The 20,220-nt window shown below is 38.0% G+C and overlaps 2 protein-coding genes across 4 annotated transcripts in view; one reads left to right on the top strand and one right to left on the bottom strand.

The window, feature by feature from the left end:
- ACAD11 (acyl-CoA dehydrogenase family member 11) overlaps nt 1-20,220 on the top strand; it is a 33,975-nt gene that overhangs the window by 7,232 nt on the left and 6,523 nt on the right. For 2 of the 3 annotated variants that reach the window (XM_055805619.1, XM_055805621.1), the window contains exons 4-13: nt 10-171; nt 625-789; nt 2,411-2,558; nt 3,125-3,246; nt 4,344-4,450; nt 4,583-4,706; nt 6,323-6,424; nt 6,803-6,941; nt 7,051-7,158; nt 8,376-8,474. In XM_055805619.1, coding sequence (XP_055661594.1) covers nt 10-171; nt 625-789; nt 2,411-2,558; nt 3,125-3,246; nt 4,344-4,450; nt 4,583-4,706; nt 6,323-6,424; nt 6,803-6,941; nt 7,051-7,158; nt 8,376-8,474 — 1,276 coding nt within the window. The remainder of the gene's footprint in view (nt 1-9; nt 172-624; nt 790-2,410; nt 2,559-3,124; nt 3,247-4,343; nt 4,451-4,582; nt 4,707-6,322; nt 6,425-6,802; nt 6,942-7,050; nt 7,159-8,375; nt 8,475-20,220) is intronic. The other variant, XM_055805620.1, reaches the window with a different exon arrangement.
- On the bottom strand, nt 10,349-20,218 carry ACKR4 (atypical chemokine receptor 4). Its single transcript, XM_005242241.4, is given in 2 exon segments — nt 10,349-12,412; nt 15,289-20,218. Coding segments are annotated over 2 exon segments (1,161 nt in total). The 5' UTR covers nt 15,369-20,218; the 3' UTR covers nt 10,349-11,331.

Below are 20,220 nucleotides of genomic sequence, written 5' to 3'. Positions count from 1 at the left end.
TGTTTCTAGGGTCGCATCTTCCGAGACCTCTCTCTGCCTGAAGTGGGCCCAGCAGAGCGTTCTGCTTTGTATATTGCAATGATAGAAACTTTGGCCTTGCTGCACTCCTTTGATTTACAGTCATTGGGCCTCCAAGGATATGGTAAAGGACCAGGATACTGCAAAAGACAGGTACAGCTCTTAAAAAATTCTCTTGTTTTGTCAGGTATATGAAGATTTATTTGATTTGGAAGCTAAACTGTTAATTATTAATGACTTGTGAAAGTAACCATCATATTTTAGCTATTAAGCACCTTAGTTCAATTATTTGTGCAGACTATAAAGTTGCTACTACATTCAGATCAATTCTGTAATGCTATACTCAGGGAATGATACTCATTCACTTTTGAAATAATATTAGATTTGAGCTATGTAAATAGGATTGAAATAGAAAATAGAGGCACTCTTCATTGCATCTTTTGATCTCACAGTTCACATTTTCAAATGCTGAGGTAGTGTTTTTTACTGAATTTACAGGTAACACGGTAATAACCAAAGCCCAGAAGCATGTGCTTCAGAATTTTGTGCTGTTGAAAAACTTGTAAATCAGCTGGAAAATCTGTTGAAGTGTTTGTATTTCTTTAGGTATCAACTTGGAAAAGACAGTATGATGCAGCTGCTCATGCAGATATTCCTGCCGTGACCAAACTGGCTGAATGGTTAGCAAACAACTTGCCATCTGATGATAATGAAGAAAGGCTGATTCATGGGGACTTTAGAATAGATAACATCATCTTCCACCCCACAAAGGTATTTGAAACATCTTTGTATGTTGGGTAGTTTTAGGTTCTCCATGGTAGGAGTACAAACAAATGTAATGGGACATTTACATGGGTCTTTTAGTGCATGATACATCTTTGAAAGGAACAGTAGAGAATTTAACTCCTCTATGCACTGTGTATGGTGTTTAGGTACCTAATAGAGTCCTGGTTTTCATTGCGGGAGGTGGTTACTCAATTTATTCCTTAGTTCTAGTCCCTACTTCAAAGTCCAGGAACAAAATATTTTATATGCATAAATCCTATTTAATTCACTGCAACTTAAGGACATAGTGAAGGCTCACTTCATTAAACTACATAAGCGTCTGATCCAAAGCCTGTTGAAATCTGTGGCATGGCTTCAGTTAACAATGGTGGCTTTTGGAACATGATCTGAATGCGTGATGCTAGTGGAAGCAAAGAAGAATCTGCCAAAGCTGCTTAGGTATGGAGCACACACAGATCACAGAGACCCTGAAAGTTCCTTATTCATCTTTAGGGAAAGGGAAGAGATTTTTTTCTAGTTTGTGGAAATAAATGTGTGTTACCTGTCTATCAACAGAACATAATTTTCATTATTTTTTTCCATGCTGTTTGCTATGTTGTGATCGGAAGATATGCCTGAGATTTGTGGCCAATACCCTGCAATGCCTGCTTCACAAGAAAGCAGCAGATCCCAGAGATACCCATTGCTGTGCATAGATCAGTTGATAGACACTATTTGTAGGCTTAAATGTGCTGACTGACTCCCTGAGCAGAAAATCTGGCAGTCTCGGACACTCTCCCAGCCACTCCTGATGTATCTGAAAGAATTGACCGAACTGCACATAGGTAATTTTAAATAATCTGTAGAAACTTTTCCTGTATGTGCAGGAACGATCATGGAAGGAAGTCTTTTAATCATAAGTAGGCTGGAGGGTCATTCAGGATGACAGGCCAGCTAGGTTGTAAGAATTCTTCAGAAGGACTGTGTGGGGAGTTTCAGCCATCCAGCTGAAGACACCATTGCAAGGGATGTTTGCAGCAGAGGATGTCACTATTGCATTATTATGCAGTATTGCTTATGCATATTAATATTGCAAATGCACTATTTGCAGCAGCAGATGTCACTATCTGGGCAGTGATTGACTGTCCTGTTTAAGAAACTCAGTTCCCCATCTAAGTGTTAATCTATGCATAATACTGTGATAATTTTTTTTAGTGCATGGGCTGTCCATGAGTATCTGTGCAAAAGGACTATGCAACAGAACTGGAAAAAAACCCCCCAGCTGTCAATACTACTGTTCTTTGGGATATTTTAATTCAGTCATATTGTGACTAGAAGAGTTTAGAAGTTTCTGACAGGAAGAACACTACTCAAAAAAGTAGAAATTAAAACAGATTTTCATTAGAAAAATGCCTGGTTTTCTGCCCCTATGTGAATGTTAATTTTCTGCAGATCCTTACGTAGTACTAAAAGGAACTGGTTTTGCTGTAGACAGGTACAGTGCGTGTTTTTAATTTTAAACACATGGTAACTGAATAAAGCTGTTGGATATAAAATGGGTTGTTCATTTGTGGATGGAGAGAATTTATCTTCCAGCATTCACTTGAGTTTTTAATTTTTATTTAAGGCTTGTGTTTTGGCAGTGCTGGACTGGGAACTTTCAACTGCTGGTCATCCTTTAGCAGATTTAGCATATGCCTGTCTCTTCTACTTTTGGCCTACATCTACTAAGGACTTAGTTCAAGGAACTGTCTTGGGTTTCAAAGACACCATAGGTATGAAACTGTAATCTTACTGTTGAAATGAATTCTAGGGTTGATTTCTATTTGATATGTTACCTTCATAAACAATAATAAAATTTTAAATTAATAAGCACATCATTTTGCATTTGAAAAGATTTTTTCCATAGTTTTCTTCGTTGTAGGAAACATGCTGATAGTGAGGCTTTAACAAGCTGTGGCTTTGTCACAGTATACTAGTTCTATAATTTTTTTTTTTTATGTTTCTTAGAGATAATGGAGGAAAATAGAAATTTAAATGCAAATTTATCATTTATTTAAACAAATAAAGGCATCCCACCCCATGGTGAAATTAATTTCCTGACTGGAGTGGAGGCGAGGGGCATTAGGAAGTTTTATGCTTACCTGGAATTCTGACAACTCCTATTGCCTTTTGGCTCTCCATATCACACTTAGGTCATAAGAAATGATAAATCACGGGGTTTTACTATGTAAATGGAATATCTGATAAAGCTGAAAAGCTGGTCAAATGTTGAAGCATCAGGTGGAAAAAATTGTAGAAAATGTTGAATATTCTAAAATATTCTGATTTTTTTTTGTAGAAACTCCTTCACTTGAAGAACTGGTTTCCATTTATTGCCACTGCCGGGGTATTAGCACTACTTTATCCAACTTCAATTTTTTTCTTGCTTTGTCATATTTTAAAATGGCAGCAATATCCCAGGTAATACACTCAAAGTTTGTTGAAATGTCACATACTTTTATTATGAGTATTTGTAGCTGGTAACACTTGTTCAAAATTTTAATAGTAATTTAAAAAATACTAGAACCACTGCATTTCAGTTTGTTACTTTAGAAGCAGTATCTTAGATGCCTATGACTGATAAGTCTCTAAGATAGCATTCTTGCTACCTAAAGTACATTGCGTTAGATATAGCTGACTTCTTAGGAAAGTAGCCTAAAAATGAAGAAAATGTGGATATGTGGACTTTTCTTACTCGTGTTCCAGTATGCATCCAATGTTGTCATTGCCATTTTCACTCTCTGGCTCATTTAAATCCTGTATTATCACTCTCTGGCTCATTTAAATCCTGTATTACAGTGAAACAAAGATCTTTTCTAAGTTTCTGCAGCTCTCATGGAAGTAGATAGCAGCATAGATCAGTAAGATCCTGTTGGTGCCACCCAGATGAAAAAGGATGTGTTGTGAACTCGGGTTATTATGAGCATGGGAGGCCAATCTTGAGATGTGATTATAGGAGAAAATAAGTTTTCTTGGTTCATTGTTACAGAAGTAAATGTTTAATTATATATTCAAGCACTGTAGGGCATAAATACATTTTAAGAAGTTGCAGCGTGAGATCAGCATGCCAAATGTGGGATAAGCTACTTGGTATTAATTTGGAGTAAGAGTGTGTCTGTGGGTAGTGAATTTAATAGTGGATAATAATTACATGTGTATACTGTTGTCAGTTGGCTTAAGGGACAGATTGGGCTTGCTTGCATTATCATGTGCAGACATTTTCCTTTTTTTTCTTTTTTTTTCCCCACCCTTTATTAGTTTTTGTGATTTGCCTTTAGTTTGGTTTAGCTGTGGTATGGTTTTTTTAATCTCTTGTGCACCAAGCATCTCCAATATATCAGAAATGGACCAAAAGCAGTATTAACATATCCCAGTAAAATCTGTCTGGGTGCTAAGTTTTTCCTTTTAAGAATATGAGAATTTAAGTGTTACTTCCGTAGTTCAAGAAATCACTATTCTCTTAAAAAGACAATTTTAAGTCCATGATTATACCATATATGCCTTCCTTTTGGTTTTAGGGTATATATGCTAGATATCTCATTGGAAATGCTTCTGCAGAGAATAGTCATGAATTTGCAAAGATTGTGAAGCCTTTGGCAGAGAGAGGGTTAGAGCTCTCAGAAAGGTAAGTGTGGTCAAAGGCAATGCAAAGCTTTTACAATGTCTCCACTTATTTAAATGCCTCTACGAGGTAGCTTATATTATTATGAGGGAAATTCTGGTCTTACTTGTCATTGCATTGAACGTTCTTCTCTAGGTCATCTTTCAGCAGCACACATCACAGTGTTTCTGGAGAGCTGTTCCATCAAAGTAGGAAAGGCCAAGAAATTTTGTTGAAAGTCAAGCAGTTCATGAAGCAGCACATATATCCAGCTGAGAAGGTAAAAGCTTTTAGTAAACCTACTTGTAAATGTACATTTTATGACTGGAGTTTATGAAAATTGTAAAGTATGTCCTATTTTTATTTTTATTTTCAAAGCATTCTTATTTTCTTGCAGTGATGTTTGTGACATTGCAAAATATTAACAGAAATTATAGTCTGCATCAATTTTTTTTCAGAACTAAAATGTTGTATGGATTGCTAATGAAAGCTAAGAGTTACTTTTTAATTTTTTTAAAGTTTAAGAACTACTCTTTTTAAAGAGTTACTTTGTAAAGGTGTTTGCCAAAATACTTCTAACAAAAACCTAGAACTCTTACATACTAAATGGAAAGATGCTTAGTTAAAAAATGTAAACTGCTGGTTTTAACCATACAAAATGGAATGTTTCTGTTTGTTGCCTTATTTTTTAAAATGTGACACTTACATTATGGAATCTTGTTTTTTGTTCTATCAACATGCCCTCATTCCTGGATATATCTAATACCAGTGAATGTTTGAAATCAGATAATGAATTAGCCTAGAGAGATTAGAAATTTTCCACTTAAAAAGTTGGTTCAACTTTTAGCCTTGTGGAAGCACAGGTGACTTTTCTTGCAGAACTGGGGGGTTTGGCTTTTTGATTTTTTTTCCCCTTTTGATTTGTAGTCAGGCAGAAATGCAGAGAATGTATTAATATATAAGATTTATGAATTCCTCTGCCTATCACAAGCAGGGATTGAGATCAGAAACTCTTGATATGCAAAGTTTCTTGAAAGTCTATCTGTAACTAGCTTTGGATTATCCAAGGGAGCCTTGCAATAATTGAAGTACTTGCTTTAAAAACAAATGAACCACAAATAGCCATGCCAGTTTTGCAGATGAGTAGTGTTGGACTTGTAAGTTAGTTCTGATAACAGGGATTGTGAATGAGACTTATAAAATCTACTTCAGAATTCGTCTTATTGTGCGATTTTCAGAAGAGGGCACTATTTTGTTTGTTCTAAAACTAGTTCTGGGCCAGCTTTGAAGTGCTGTGTTTCACTAAAACATGCTTGTGAAAATACTAGGATTACTGAATATACAGTTTTACTTAATACTAATCATTGGTGGTCAGAATGACTGCTTGTATCATCTGTTAAGGAATTGTTTTGACAGGAAAATAAAAAGTATTCTTTGTGGTTTTTTCTCAGTTAAAAAAAGATTAACTGGCTTATATATCTCCATACGATGATGGGAAACCTGAATCTTAAATGTCAGTACCTCAGGTTTTTATTTATTTTTGGATTATTTTACTTTTGGATTCATGCCTCTTGTGCATACTGTTTGGTAACAGTTGCTTGTATCATCAGAAATCACTCACCTTCTAGCGTCATCATCACATACTTTAAAACATCCCAAATCTTTTCCTGCTATGAAATAAGGTACGGATTGGGGTCATCTCCATGATGCATTTAAAGTCTTGCAAAATTAATAGATTGCAGTTTGATTGTCAGTTATATTTTTAATTTTATAATGCAACCAACTATGTAATAAAAACCTGTGTTGAATTTTTTTTGTACTGGTTCTTTGGGGTGTAGGGCTGGAAAAGATACCATATTATTACTTGTGTGTTACATGTGTTCTTAATTTAAACAGCATCTTTTAAACTGTCTCTCTAAGGAAATAATAAAATACTATGCTGGATGTCGAAGTACTGAGGAAAAATGGAAGAAACCACCACTGCTTGAGAGACTGAAGGTATCAGATAATAAATACTCCTGAGCACTCTAGCAGTAAAAGAAACAGGCATTGACATAGAGCATAAGAATGTTTGGCATATCCTGCTGGAGAAGTTACTCTGCATGGAAAGAAACAGTGTGAGGAATAGTGGAAGGAAAGGAAGAAGGAAGTGTGCAAAAGGAGGTGGGAGATACGAATGAGAGAGGAGGAAAGCAAAAGTGAGTTCTGTGAGGTGTATGCCTGAATTTGAAGTCAAAGACTGTACCTACTGAAAATAGCTATTGAAAAAAGGCATCAGATACACTGGACAGTATGTTAGGCAGAAAGGAAGAAAAAGGGCAGCAAGATTTATTAAGATTTATTGCTTATGTTTTTCTCGGATGATTCTTTCAACAGGAAATGGCCAAAGCAGAAGGTCTGTGGAACCTTTTTCTCCCAGATGTCAGTGGTCTCAGCCAGCTGGACTACGCACTAATAGCTGAGGAGATGGGGAAATGCTGCTTTGCTCCTGAGGTTTTCAACTGTCACGCACCAGGTTAGCAACCTTGTCCATAAGTACAACACTGAGAGCATTAAAAAGTTGGGCATCTTATGCCTTGAGTTGGGCGTTTCAAGAAGAAAACATGACTGCTGATCTTTTACAGACACTGGAAACATGGAAGTCCTGCACATGTATGGGACTGAAGAGCAGAAGAAGGAGTGGCTGGAGCCTCTCCTAGAAGGGAAGATTAGTTCTTGTTTCTGCATGACAGGTAAATTTTTCTCCAGAAGAAAGTTAGATGCAATTGGCGGAAATTTCATATGGCATATGTGAAAAGTACAAACCTACAAGTTGTTATGTGTTTGTGAATACAGAAATTTCCACTGTACCTGTGAATGTGTTTGAAGGTGAAATCATCTATGAGCTGTGAATGCAAAGTGAAGCACTCTTGGTGCCCTTCCCCAGTAGTTACCATTCTTCATGGTTACAATAATCAGTATTTGCTTTCCATATATTTTCAGGTTATTTTTAGTACTAGTAAAATACATTTTATTGTACCAAATTGGTTTACAATAACACTTACCCTTTTTTGTAATGTGCTTTGGGGTTCTCTAGAAACATACAATTAGATACAAGTATGATTATTGTGATTAAAGTTGTGTGGTTTTGCAGTATGTCTTAGGTAGAGGTTTTAAGACATAACCTGAAGATAACTTGTACAACATATGGTTCACTTGCTTTATGTCTGTTATGTCTGTAGCTCAGCATTGTATTAATTTTTGCTCTTGAAAGCCTGTGGCATTCAGCGTCTCTGGAAGGCCTGGCTCTTGCTATAGGAAGGTAGCTTTTGAAGATGTGATGTCAAAATCTTGATCTTCCTGTGTCAGCAGGAGTTAAGAGAACTCAGCCTTGCAAATTCTGTTTCACTGTGTTTCCCAAGAGGAAAGGGATGGTTTTGCTTTAAAGAAGGTGGCCTATAAAAGAACTTAAGGGTTAAAGGACAGGAAGAATCTTTCCTGTTCTAAACAATCATGGATGACATTTTGCTGGCAACTTTGTGTAACCTATTTCATAACCTGTCACAAAAGCAGTAGTAAATCTCTTTAGTTTCACTTGAGAAGAGCCTAGGGGAAAAAAAAAGGCTGAGGAGAGATACAACTTGCCTGTAAGTACATTGGAAGGAGGAAGGTTTTAAAAACATCAGGGAAGGAAGAAGGCTACTGACTATAAAGGATAGTCTGAGCTCAAGAACGAGTAAGTTTAAATGGGCTGTGAATGTGGGTTGTTGGAACACCCAACCAATGTGGGTTGTTGGAAAATAGAAAGCCTTTGACCGCCAGCAGAGTGAGGTTCTGAAAAAAGTTTTTCTACCGGGAGCAAAATAGTGTTCCTGTCAATAGAGTATATCCAGATCCCTATATTTATGGAGGTAGGACTACCTGCATATTTAATCCAGTGGCTTGGTGGTGTTTTTTTTATTTAACACAGAACCTGACGTGGCTTCAAGTGATGCTACCAATATGCAATGCAGTATTGAGCGAGATGGAAACAGTTATGTGATCAATGGCAAGAAGTGGTGGAGCAGTGGTAAGTATGGAAACCCTATATAAGAATGGCTAAGTCTAGCATTCTTTCCAAAAACTGATAAACCAAAAATATTTATGCTCCATTTCTGAGATGGAAAAACGTGTCTTCTTGAGTAAAGGTAATAGAATGTGAAATAAGGAAAATAGCTGAATCAAGCTTTTTTTTCCTTGAAGCAAACTCCAAGACTCGAATCCACCTTGCAGGTTTGGGCCCTTTTTAGAACCTCTGAATTTTGTTTCCATCAGGTAACTTACGTATTTCTGTAAGGCTGTAGCCTTTAAACTTTGTTCTTATGAAGCTGCCTTTGGGAGCTTGTCTGTGAGGTTTGAGTATATTGTGCAGTTACAGTAGAATTTGGCTGCTTTTTAAACTAGCCTGTGATGCAGTTGAACTGGATTTTCTTATACTGTACTTCGCGGAGAAATCAATGTATTTGTACCATAAGTAGTATAAGTCCTTGGTACTGTAGCACTGTTACATTTTCACCAAAACATACGTGACAACAACTTGAAAATCATCATTCCCTGGGAGTCTGGAAGCCAACTAAATACAGTGAGGTGCCAACTGGAGTGAAACTTGAATGTTTCATTTATGTACCTTGTGAGAGTGGCAGCTACCTGATACACGCTTGTGCAATACCTAGACTTACCAGAAAATAGGGCTCTCTCTTTCCTAGTACTGCAAAACGGGCAGCAAAAGGTGTCATGGTATCTTGTCTCTTGACATGAGAGCGTTGCTTAACTGCTGGCTGCTACCTTTGCTCTGGATCAGCGTTTCCCAGCTGTGCATTGCGGTTCCTAAGGTAGTAATAGGAAAGTTTGTAGGAGGTCACACACAAAAATATTATTCATAATATTACTTATGTGGATTAAAAAAAGGAGAGTAAACATAAGAGAGTAAGCATGATTTGGTTTGTCTTATTTCTGATCAAAATAACTAGGACAGTCAGGTTTGCATAAAGACAGATGCTTAAAAGGCACCGTGATTTCAAGAAGATTGAGGAACACATACGTGCAGCTCAGAGTCTCCTTTTCTGCCTGGTTGGTTTTTTTGGTTTCGGAGGGTTTGGGGTTCTTTCTTCCTTTTTACTGTGAGTGGGATTTTAGGACCTTGGGCATTTGGGAATTCCAGAAGCCTGGCAGCCTGGTCAGAATGTCGCTCTGGGTGCAACCACTCTGTATTTGTGAAGACAAGTCATAAATCACATATGGAAGGAGTCAGTTCCTTTGTGGAATGGGTGCTTTGCATGTCTACAGTAAATCCAGTATGGCTTAAATATGTCAGATTTATGGTGTATGTGTAGACCATCTGTCAAGCGCTTCTGACTTGTCTGTTCACGCCCTAGTACTTTGTAAAATACTGGGCAGAAATTCTGTAAGCTTTTGCCACCCAGAGAGAAGAGGCTTGTGCTGTGTTTATCCTACTGTTGTTCCTTGTCTGTCATTTTAGAGCTTTTTCTTCCAGTCCATAACTGTGTAACTAGCAACAGTGTCTAGGAATGAGACACTCTTGTTGGCTTTCATAAGCCATAGATCAGGCATTTTTTCAGAGCCCATGAGGTGTTTGAAGGCAGGGACAGTATGTTGTAATAGCACTTTTTTCATCTTGAAAGCTTAGCATGTCAATATATTTTAAATGCTTGCAGACACTCATGGAAAACTGCTGTTTTCCTGGCATCCTTGCCAGGACTTTGGCAGGGGACGACCTTGGTACCTCTCCATGAGAAAACTGTAAATCCCACTGACCATGAGCTCCATATTGAGTCAGAACCTCAATTGTTCATCAAGTAAGCCCTCCAGCTTGATAAATTGATAAATGCCTGTGAAGAGATATGTCAGTATCTACTAAAACAAAGACAAAGGCACGAATAAATGAAAGCGTACTTGTATTCTTTGATTTTATTTTATCTCCATATATTTTAGCAGATACAGTTGTTGTAGTGTTTGATTCATTTTACAAATTCAGACTAGAAATTCCAGGCCCTGTATCTGAAGATTAACTTAACTTTTCGTTACATTTCTGCCAATGCTTTAACGTTATTTTGTATATTTGACACTGGGGTAGCATTTACAGAGATCTAAAATGTGCCTCCCACGGGGCACCGGGCTTGTTGAAGTTTAGAGTGAGCCAAAAAGGAGAGGTTAAAGGTCATTTTTGGTAGTTACTGAGAAGGATTTACTGTTCGTTGGGGAGGATATTGTTGTTGCTATATGTATGCGGAATGACATACAGAATGGGTTTTTTCTCCTCTCTCTCAGTTCTCAGCCATGAACTTATACCTCACTTCAAGCTGCAAAAGTATATGGAATGATAGCAGAGGAAAAGAAATGGAACTGACTTATTAGGCAAATGTGCGAAAGTTTTACAGAATAGTTGGAGAAACACAAGATTATTAATTTTTGGTACAAAAGAATCTGTACTGCTATTTTATTACTGATGGTTCCTTTTTCTGTTTTATGTAGATGTTTGCACGTGTACAGATTGTTCGCTACACAGCTATTTAATTGCCTGCTACTGTGACACTTTTAAATTTACATCTTGGGATTTTTTTAGGTGTTTGGGGTTTGTTGTAGGTTTTTTGGGTTTGGGTTGGTTTTTTTTCTTTTCTTTTTTTTTTTTTTTTTCCCCTACTAAACAGCTCTAGTAGTTTCTAGGAATTTCAGGATTTAGTTCTCGCCTGATGCCTAATTTTGATCAATATGTTCCACTTGGAACTGCACTGTACTGTCTTGGCTAGTCTGCAGGTTCAGAAATTCATCTGAAAGTTGAAATGCAGTGAAAAAGCTGCTGAAACAATACCACCAGAATTAGTAAATAATTCCCTTGGTTATATAAGATAATGAAAGTAATGGAGATGCTATATAGTGAAACTAATTGTTTCTTCAGTGTGGTCTTCATAATTCATAGAAATTTCTTCAGGTCTTCCATTCTGTTGTTGTCTTCTCCAGTATCCATAATTTTTTGCGATTTTCATAATATGCATTTTAAAAGAGGCACCCAGAAAGGCATAGAGAAGAGGGTTCAGGCAGGTATGAAACAAAGCTATGCTCTTGGTGACCTGGAGTGCAACATCTATGGTTTTGCTTGCATCACAGTCAGTAATCAACATGTAGATGATATCTATGGCTCGCCAGAGCTTAACTATGTTGTAAGGTAGCTGGGTGATAATGAAAGCAGCCACTACTGCCAGCAGAACCATAAAAGGTCTAGATTTTTTAACATTTGCAGATCTAAAGATTGCTCGAGCAGTAGCTGAATAGCAGATCAGCATTACTAGGAAAGGAAGCAGAAATTCCAGGATAATTTCCAAGATTTGAATGGTTGCTTTTAAGAGTGTTTCCATGTTCATTGGAAATACAGGAAGGCATTCATTCCTGTCATTGTGTTTCTTGACTTGATTAAATATCAGTTCAGGGATACTGAGGAAAATAGCAGACAGCCAGACACAGATGCAGGTAACACTGCAGTGTTTACCAATTCTTCTATGACTCTGGGATTCGGAAGTGGCCTTGTACCTATCCACACTGATACAGGCCAGGAACAGCATGCTAGAGCTGAAATTCATGGTGTACAGAGAAGAAGTGAGCTTGCACATTGAGTTTCCAAGTTCCCATCCCTGCACTGCATTTGCAGCCCAAAAAGGGAGTGTAAAGAGCAAGAGCAGATCAGCAATGGCTAGGTGCATGATGTACACATCCGTCTTAGTCTTCGGTTTCTTGCAATAGGCATAAATTGCAACCACTAATGAATTTCCAGCAACTCCAACAGTGAAAGCCAATGCATAGAACACAGGGAGAAATAATTTACTGAAATTTCTCACATCACTCTTTTCACAGAGAAGCTCATATGTATTGTAATCTGTTACAGAGTTGAGATAGTCTTCTTCATCCTCAATCCAGTAATCGGTTGAGTTATTCGTATCCCAGCCCATGGCAAAGCTACAAGACACAAGAAAAAGCAGGGAAGAAGGGAAGACCAAACAAATAATACTGGGTTTACATTTTAAAAATTCTGTTGAAGCCTAAATCCCTTGCTCAAGGTTGCTTACACATTTTAAGTTTAAAGAAGTTGGATACTGAGAATACATTAGAGCTAGACAGTGATGGAGGCAGAACAGACTGTCTCACATTCTTACATCAAATAGGGTAACTGACTACATCCGCACATGCAATACAGAGTAAAAGGGATTAAATTTAAATGTTTTCATTAACCTTAGTGTTTGAGATTGCAAGGTGCTTGGAGTGCACCTCACTGGTCTCCACCTTTCAGTTGAGGAGCCATCATTGCTTAAACTGCTCTGATGGAGTTACGTTTAACAATATTAATTGCAAAATAAATGTGTACCTTTGTAGGGTTGAAATTACACCTTCCTCTCTACAGCCTCTACAAAGCAAAGATGTACCAGCTGAAGGCTGTAAATGCTATTACAATAGAGTGCATAAGGAATACTAACAGATTAAAGCTGAGAGGCAAGCAGAAATATTCTGTGCCTACTGTCATAAATTTTGGCAGATCCGGGATACGAGTGTAACATAGGGAGAGTGTGCTTGCTTGTTTCTCAGGCACACATATACATGCCTGTTACATAAAGCACAGCAGTAGAGTCAGTTGCTGAACAGCAGTAGAACAAGCTTAGTTTAGTCTCCATCCCACACAGTGAGCCATGCCCATGTGGAATTTCATACAGAATCAAGTTGCTGTGGGTACACTGCAATTTACAGCTGGAGAGTTCTGAGGATATGTCAGAAAGGAATCTTACTGCGTACAAAGCTGCCCGCAAGTACCCAAACAGCTCAGAAACTCTCCTGTTTTTCGTGACAAAGTACTCTGTAAACAACTAAGGCTCTATTCTTGCTGCCAGCTTAGGGTTGAAGTTTGAGAGTTCTTATCTTCAGATAAGTCTTAAGCAAGTCATGTCCTACGGTATTCTCTTCTTTTCCTGGAATTGTGTTCATTGACTAATTTGCTGAAATTCTTTCTGTTGTCAACTACAGTCCAGCAGTGCCCTGTTTTCTTGAAATAAATGGGATTAAGATTTCTTAACAGCACTAGCAAAAAGCAGCTGAGAATTAAAAGCACATCCCCCTTTCTCATCATCTGCAGTGTTTCGGAATTTGAGGCCAGCGTTTCTGAAAGCAGATTCTTATCTGCTATTCTGCCCGAGAGCTACAGTTTGGCTTTTTCAAGCTTCAAAAGTTCCAAATACCATTTCTGTTTTTCAGGGTTTATATGAAGGGTTGGCAAACCTTTATTGTGAACAGTATCTCTTAAAAAAATGTTAATATATTCTGTCTGCCAGGAAAAAATGATTGATCTTGTATTCAGGGATGCAGACCAATTAAATAGAAAGGGATGAATAATATCTACTTTTGCTTGATATTTATTTTTCGGCAGTGAATCTGCAATCTAAATTTTTTTTAAAGTGTGTTAGAAATGAACTGTTTGGTTTGGCTTCATCCTTAATGACCTCCTTGGATTACTTGGTTAACATTTCAAACCACTTCCCATTAAACCTTAAAACGGATTACTTTTATTTTAAGTCTTGTAATCTGTCATTTACTGCTGCCTAAATGAGGTGTGCAGAATGGAAAAATACAGTAATTCTATTTATTATTGCTGCGAGAGATGTCTGTTCTATGCCTAACAAGCTATTTTAGCAGGATTTTTCAGCATGGGTAATCTTTTGCAGCTTTATGGCACTTTGAGGAGAGATTCAGAGATCAGCAGCAAATTTATCTTTTTTTTTTTTTGTTGTGGAAGAGAAATTGCTGTAGGGAGAGTTTAATCCATTTAGCCAAGATTAGAATTAAAATAAAAATGAAACTGAAAAGATTTGCTTGTGATCTAAAACACTTATTGCAGAACCCATCTGGGAATGCTTAATCAAATTGTATCACTGGCAAATTTGCTTGAAAGACAAACAATAAACATTTCAGTGCAAACTTCAACAAGTCTGCATATCGCAAAGAGGTTTGGCAGTGGCGAGGAACATGCTCTGCTGCCTTGATAGGCTTTTGCCTGACCTGAGTTATTGACAGAAACAAAGTTACCTAAATTCTAACCGCTGAAATTTCTCCTATAAAAACACAGTTATGTTTTGGCTAACATACCCATTCATGTTTGTCATTCCTGTTAATCTTTTTTCTGGGGCGCATGTATACATGCTCATTACATAAAGCAAAGCAGAGTAGTGCCGTGGGGTGCTGAACGGTGCTGGAATAGGCTTAGTTTAGTCTCCATCCCACACAGTGAGCTGCCTTAAGCCTATGTGGAATTTCATACAAATTGCTGTGGGTACAGTGCATCTTACAGCTGGAGACTTCTCAGGATGTTATGCACAGAAAACATTCTTACTGCATACAAAACTGCCCGCAAGTACCCAAAACAGCTCAGAACCTCAGCTGTTTTTTTCAAGTAGTGTTTTCTAAGAGGTATATTAATAGATATGTTAACAGACAGCCTGTATGTTTTCTTGCAGAATTACTCCAGCCTTACATTTAGACACAAATTCATTGTTTCTGTGTGTTTAAACTTGACAAGGGATTTTATGAGTATTCATATACAACATTCAACATGAAGTTAATATCCCCAGTTTAAACAGACAGGGTTTTTTTTTTTCTTTCATGAATTAAAGTTTTCTGTTCTTCTGCTAAACAAATCTAATTTTAAGACTGGAAATGAGCATGTGCCTTAGTGAAATGACGTATTTCTGTAAAGCCAACTTAACTACATTAAATCCTAGCTCTTCTCTATGTAAACAAGGTAAGTATATCACACATAATATACAGAGCAGTAAATATTAAAAAAAACTAACCTCCTTTTGTCAGTAGACTAGTAGCCGGTACTGCAATAGAGATGTGCTTCAGTGAAATGATCTGAATTGGTCTGACACATTGCATTTTGTCTTCAAGCACCACACCCTCATCTGGAAGTCAGTTGCACTTTCATTTTGGCTTGTCAGTTAAAAAAAAAAAAAATAAAAAAAATAATCTGGCTTTCCTGGAAACTTCTCATGTTGAACACATACATTTCCTACATTCCTCCCTGTTCCAACCAGAATGTGAGTGGAAGGTCAAGACTCTCTTACTCTTTCACTGTGGTGTTGGTTGTTTTATTCTTGAAAGTCTAAATATTTTTTTTACATCATCAAAAGGCTTTTATCAACTCAAACATTTAAAAGGTGAAAAGGAGAGAAAGAAGGGGAGGTCTGCCTGGGGCAGAGTTACCTGTAGGGAGTCACTATATTTTTGCCTCAGGGGACTACTGTGCATTTAATGGCTGCCTATATAAGGTTTTAAGGGATCCTTATATTCCCTTTTTAATTAACTTTCTAGGGGATACAATGGAGAGATGAGGTTACTTTTTCTGAGATGGTGAAGGTTGCTGTTTCAGTATGTGGTACTAAACAAAACCAGGAAGATGATAGGGAAAAGATGTGAAAGCACATGGTAAATTGGCAAGCAGAGTATAAGCAGATAGTCCTGCACCCTGTAGGTATTTTTGTTTTATTTTAGAGGAAAGGGAAGATGAGGAAGTTGTGCCATTTACATGCAGACATTAGCATTTCTGCGCTGAGGCATGAATCTACCAGTGCTAAGAATTCCTAAAATGACTGGATCTTGCTTAAATTTCCACAGTCTTTACAGCTTCAGATTGGTCTCTTCTGCAGAGTACCTTGTGCAGACTGTCAGGAGCCTTCCATCGTCTTCCAGAGCTTTTATTTTGTTTGAATTATCCTGTATCCTGTAGCAGTCTAATGAGTTTCAGTAAATGCAATATTGAAGGCCAACAACAGAGAGAGATTTTGAGCAGACAGAAGTCAGGTTTTGCTTTGTGATACATTGACTAAATGGATGCACGTGCCATGGGTGGATTAGCCATCTGTGTTCTTCAACTATTTTGGAATGTGTGAAAGGAAAGGTTTTTCAAAATGGGCAGCTAAGAATGTAATGGCCAGGCGTTTCCCACATGCTTCTATCTTCATTTGAATTCACAACAAGAAAGAAAAATGGGTTGGAAGAGGCACTGGAATCTAGAGAAAGAGTGCTCCTAATATTTATGAAATGTGTTTATCCTGAGTTATCACAGTACTTCACAGCAGCAAATAAGACATTTGTGTTGCTTCCAGCCCATCTGCTTCTTGCAGGTCCTATCATTGCTTAGATGACTGAGCTATATCTCTTTGCGATAGGTGAATCTCTCAGTTTTGAATAGGCTTTGTCTCAATACGGTCCCCCACAAGACAGAACAATCGGGCTAGGACTAAGAAAGCTTCCAGGGAAATATCTCCGTGTGTTGCCTGCAGAAAAGAAGACTGTGTTACCAGTGCCTCAGAGGCCCTGTGGCCAGCCTGTAGGAACGCTGTTCATGTAAATCTTGTGCTGTTTATTACAGTGCCCCAGCTCCTTGTGACTTTGCAGGGTGCAGGGAGGACAGAACCTTCCAGTCAGGGTTCAGAAGTAATACTGTTATGTAGTACTACATTTCAGTATATGGCCCTATAGGCTCAAAAATAATAAACATCATAAAATAAGTAAGAGTGAATGCAGCATGACAATGGATCTTGTTTAACAAAGAAGGACTTGTGGCTGTGTAAAAGTGGGATGAAGGTGAGGAAAAAAAGATGCTTAAACTCAGCAGCGGCTCTCACTGGCACCATCTGAGACTGTGCGCCCTCCTGGGAACAGTTAGCAGCCACATTCAGTGGCAGGACATAGCCCTTGCTGATTAGCTGCAGAACCCCAGCACTGACTCTGTCTTTACCGGTTGTAGCAAATTTGCTTGCAGCTACGTTATGATCTTTGTCATATGTGAACCAGATGCTCAGCAGCGTTATCTGGAGAAGATGAGATAAAAATGTGGAATACATTGTGCTAGTGGATAGAAATTACTGCAGGCTCTTGGGGTGTCCTCTTTGCTCCTTCAGAAGATTCCCATATGACAACAATCAATACCATGCTGCCATCCACCCTACTCCGTCCGGTTTCTTCTTGTAGGAGAGTCCAGAATATGTGTTTATCAGTGCCTTTCTAGGAAGCTGCCAAGTCTGTAATGTCACCACAGTCCCCTGATCTTTAGCAGAGTGAGGTAACCCACTGGGCTTACCAATGCAGCAGCCAATACGGCAAGAGTCATAGTTACTCTGAGCATTCATGCAGTAGATGATCCTGTCTTAATCACCTTAGACAAAAATTTGAAGACTGGACACTGAAAAATAGCTAATTAGGCTGCAAGAATTAAGTGCTATTGGCTTCTGAAACCAGGTTATATGGCAGCTTCTTTAAGTAAAGGTTGTACTGTCCGTCTGTGCCACATTTAGTATTCTCCACCAGAAGGAACCTGTGTAAGTTGATTGTGTGAGGATCAGTAATCTTAAGCATACTACACCCCCTGACAGCAAAGACTAGGCTTTTAGTAGGATTTTGATCAACCCTCTTAGCACATTGAAAAATATAGTCTTTGCCTATGTAGGTGCCATGAAGAGTTAAAAAATGTAATACATTAAACTTATAATGTTTCCCAATGTAGCAACATTACAGTTTAAAAGTTTTGGATAGGTTGTGCAGACATATATATGAAGAAGCTTCTTAAAAAGCTTATCCATATGGAAATATGTTTAAAACTGACCTTCTAAAATCTCTATTTCTATTTGGTCAGTTGTGCGTTTCTTGCAAAACTACTGTCTTAACTCCTGCCAAAAAGTCAGGCTTCGCTGACTCTTCTCCCCCATCCTCCAGCAGCTTCTTTGAATTCCGTAAGTGTTGTAAAAATGCCATTTACGAATCAGAGGTTTATTCCCTCCAGGCAGTCTGCATTTCTTCCAGAGCACTGGAGTCTGAAAGACTGAAGTCTTGCATTAGACCAGAGCTCTTTCTGGTGTTTATGGGTCAAAGCTGCATAAAATTTGCTTTAGGTTTTCAGGACTTTAAAGTCTAAGGGATGCCTTTGCTGTGTTCAGATGGGAAGAAGCACATAGAAACAGAGGTATTAATTTGCCTTCCAGAAACTAGTACTAATGATTTAGAGCATCTAACCAGATGTCTATCTCTCGGTGAACTACTCTCCAAGTTCAACATGGAAGCTTCTTTGGATTTTTTTCATACAACACGGTGAAATTTGTCTTTTCTTGAAGCAGGGATGTGGCTTGAGGATTGTTTACGAAATAGTTTGTGAAGATATTCCAGAAAGTCAAAATGTCTTTTGTTGTAAACATCACTTCAAGATAAATGTTTAGAAAATACCACTTTTGCAATTCTTTACCTTCTGTGGAAAAGGAGAAGAGTTAAATACCCCTTAAGAGTTGTAGCATTTCTCTTTGCAGGACAGTGCATTCCAAAGCATATGTTGTGTTATTTTGGGGTTGGTCACGCACTTGTAGTTGCCCCAATGAGCCAACTGTTTGAGAGCTACCTCTGTTTTTTACCAAGCTGATTTACGTCCTCCCCCCCCCTTCCCCCAACCCAGCTTTTCACTCAAATATTTTAGCTCATTAGCATTGTACAGCTCAAGGGCCACGAATATAATCCCACTTCAATAACAATGGGTGAAAAGCATGTTGCAAAGTTTTGCATATCGCATGTTACAGGAAAGTAAACAGCCAGCGGTCTGGCCCACAAAACAGGCAGTGTTTATCAGAACGAAATAAATCTGTCTCCCGCTTCCCAGCCATCACTGTGACTGTGTTTAGGAGGAAGTAGCTCAGCTCAAAGCCAGGTGGTTGTATTGTTTAGACCAGATGTTCCCAAACCTTGTGATGGCAGCTGCCAGAGAAGTTAAAAAATCATCTTTGTTTCTGACCTCAAAACAAACCGAGTTGGTGCAGATCAAATCTTGAATTGTATCTCTGCAAAGCTTGTCATCTGCATTGAGATAGCAATAAAAAAAATACTGTTTGTTACATATGTCAGGTGTAATCAGGTTTTTCCCAAGCTCCCTAGCTTTGTCATCTCTGTGAGACTTTGAAAGGAATGAGAGCATGCTTTGGTACTAAGAAACTTTTAAAATAAAAGGTTGCGAGGATTAAGGCTCTTGGAAATAAGATGCCATTTTAATTAATGGTAGAATCTTCTTTAGGGCTTGTACATTAAAATGTTAGCTTTACGCTACAAAGACACGTAATGTTATCAATGCCTTTAAGTGCTGGCAGATTATTTTCAGGCAATGATTTCCATTCGGATACTTCTTTGGAGTGCAAACTAAAATTATTTGCATAAAGGGGGAAAAAAACCATTCATTCCAGAGAATTTACACTGAAGTAGTAGCAAAGCCATCATCATAACCCTTTGACAGCCTTATTTGTGTAATTTGGTTATATTGTGGTCAGCATTTCATTCCCACATAGATCCTCCAGTCTTTATAGCTGTAAGAAGGTTTACTTTTGAAATGGCAACATCCCAGCTTGAGGTGTGCTTTGGTATCACATAATGGAGAAAGAAGTAATTAAATTCCATTTCAAATACCTTCTTGTTCTCTTTTCATAGGAATAGATGATGGAGCTGGATCCTTGAGGATTTGGATGTTTGGTTTTTCATTGTTCCCCTCCTCACAAGTCAATTCCCTTTTCCATGTTAAGCAAGAAGGTGTATTTTGTTTGTCTGATTACTCGGAGTATGAACACTGAAGTAGATTGCATGCTTTTGCTCCTGTGTCATGAAAGGAAGGGAGTAAGATTTATTCGTATGAAACTTCATTGGATCCTACATTGAGATTTTAATATTGAAAGCTATTATTGTGTTTGTGTTTTTTT

The sequence above is a fragment of the Falco peregrinus genome, chromosome 5 (assembly GCF_023634155.1).
Source record: "Falco peregrinus isolate bFalPer1 chromosome 5, bFalPer1.pri, whole genome shotgun sequence".
Taxonomy (NCBI): domain Eukaryota; kingdom Metazoa; phylum Chordata; class Aves; order Falconiformes; family Falconidae; genus Falco; species Falco peregrinus.
This window is presented reverse-complemented; position numbering and strand designations above follow the sequence as displayed.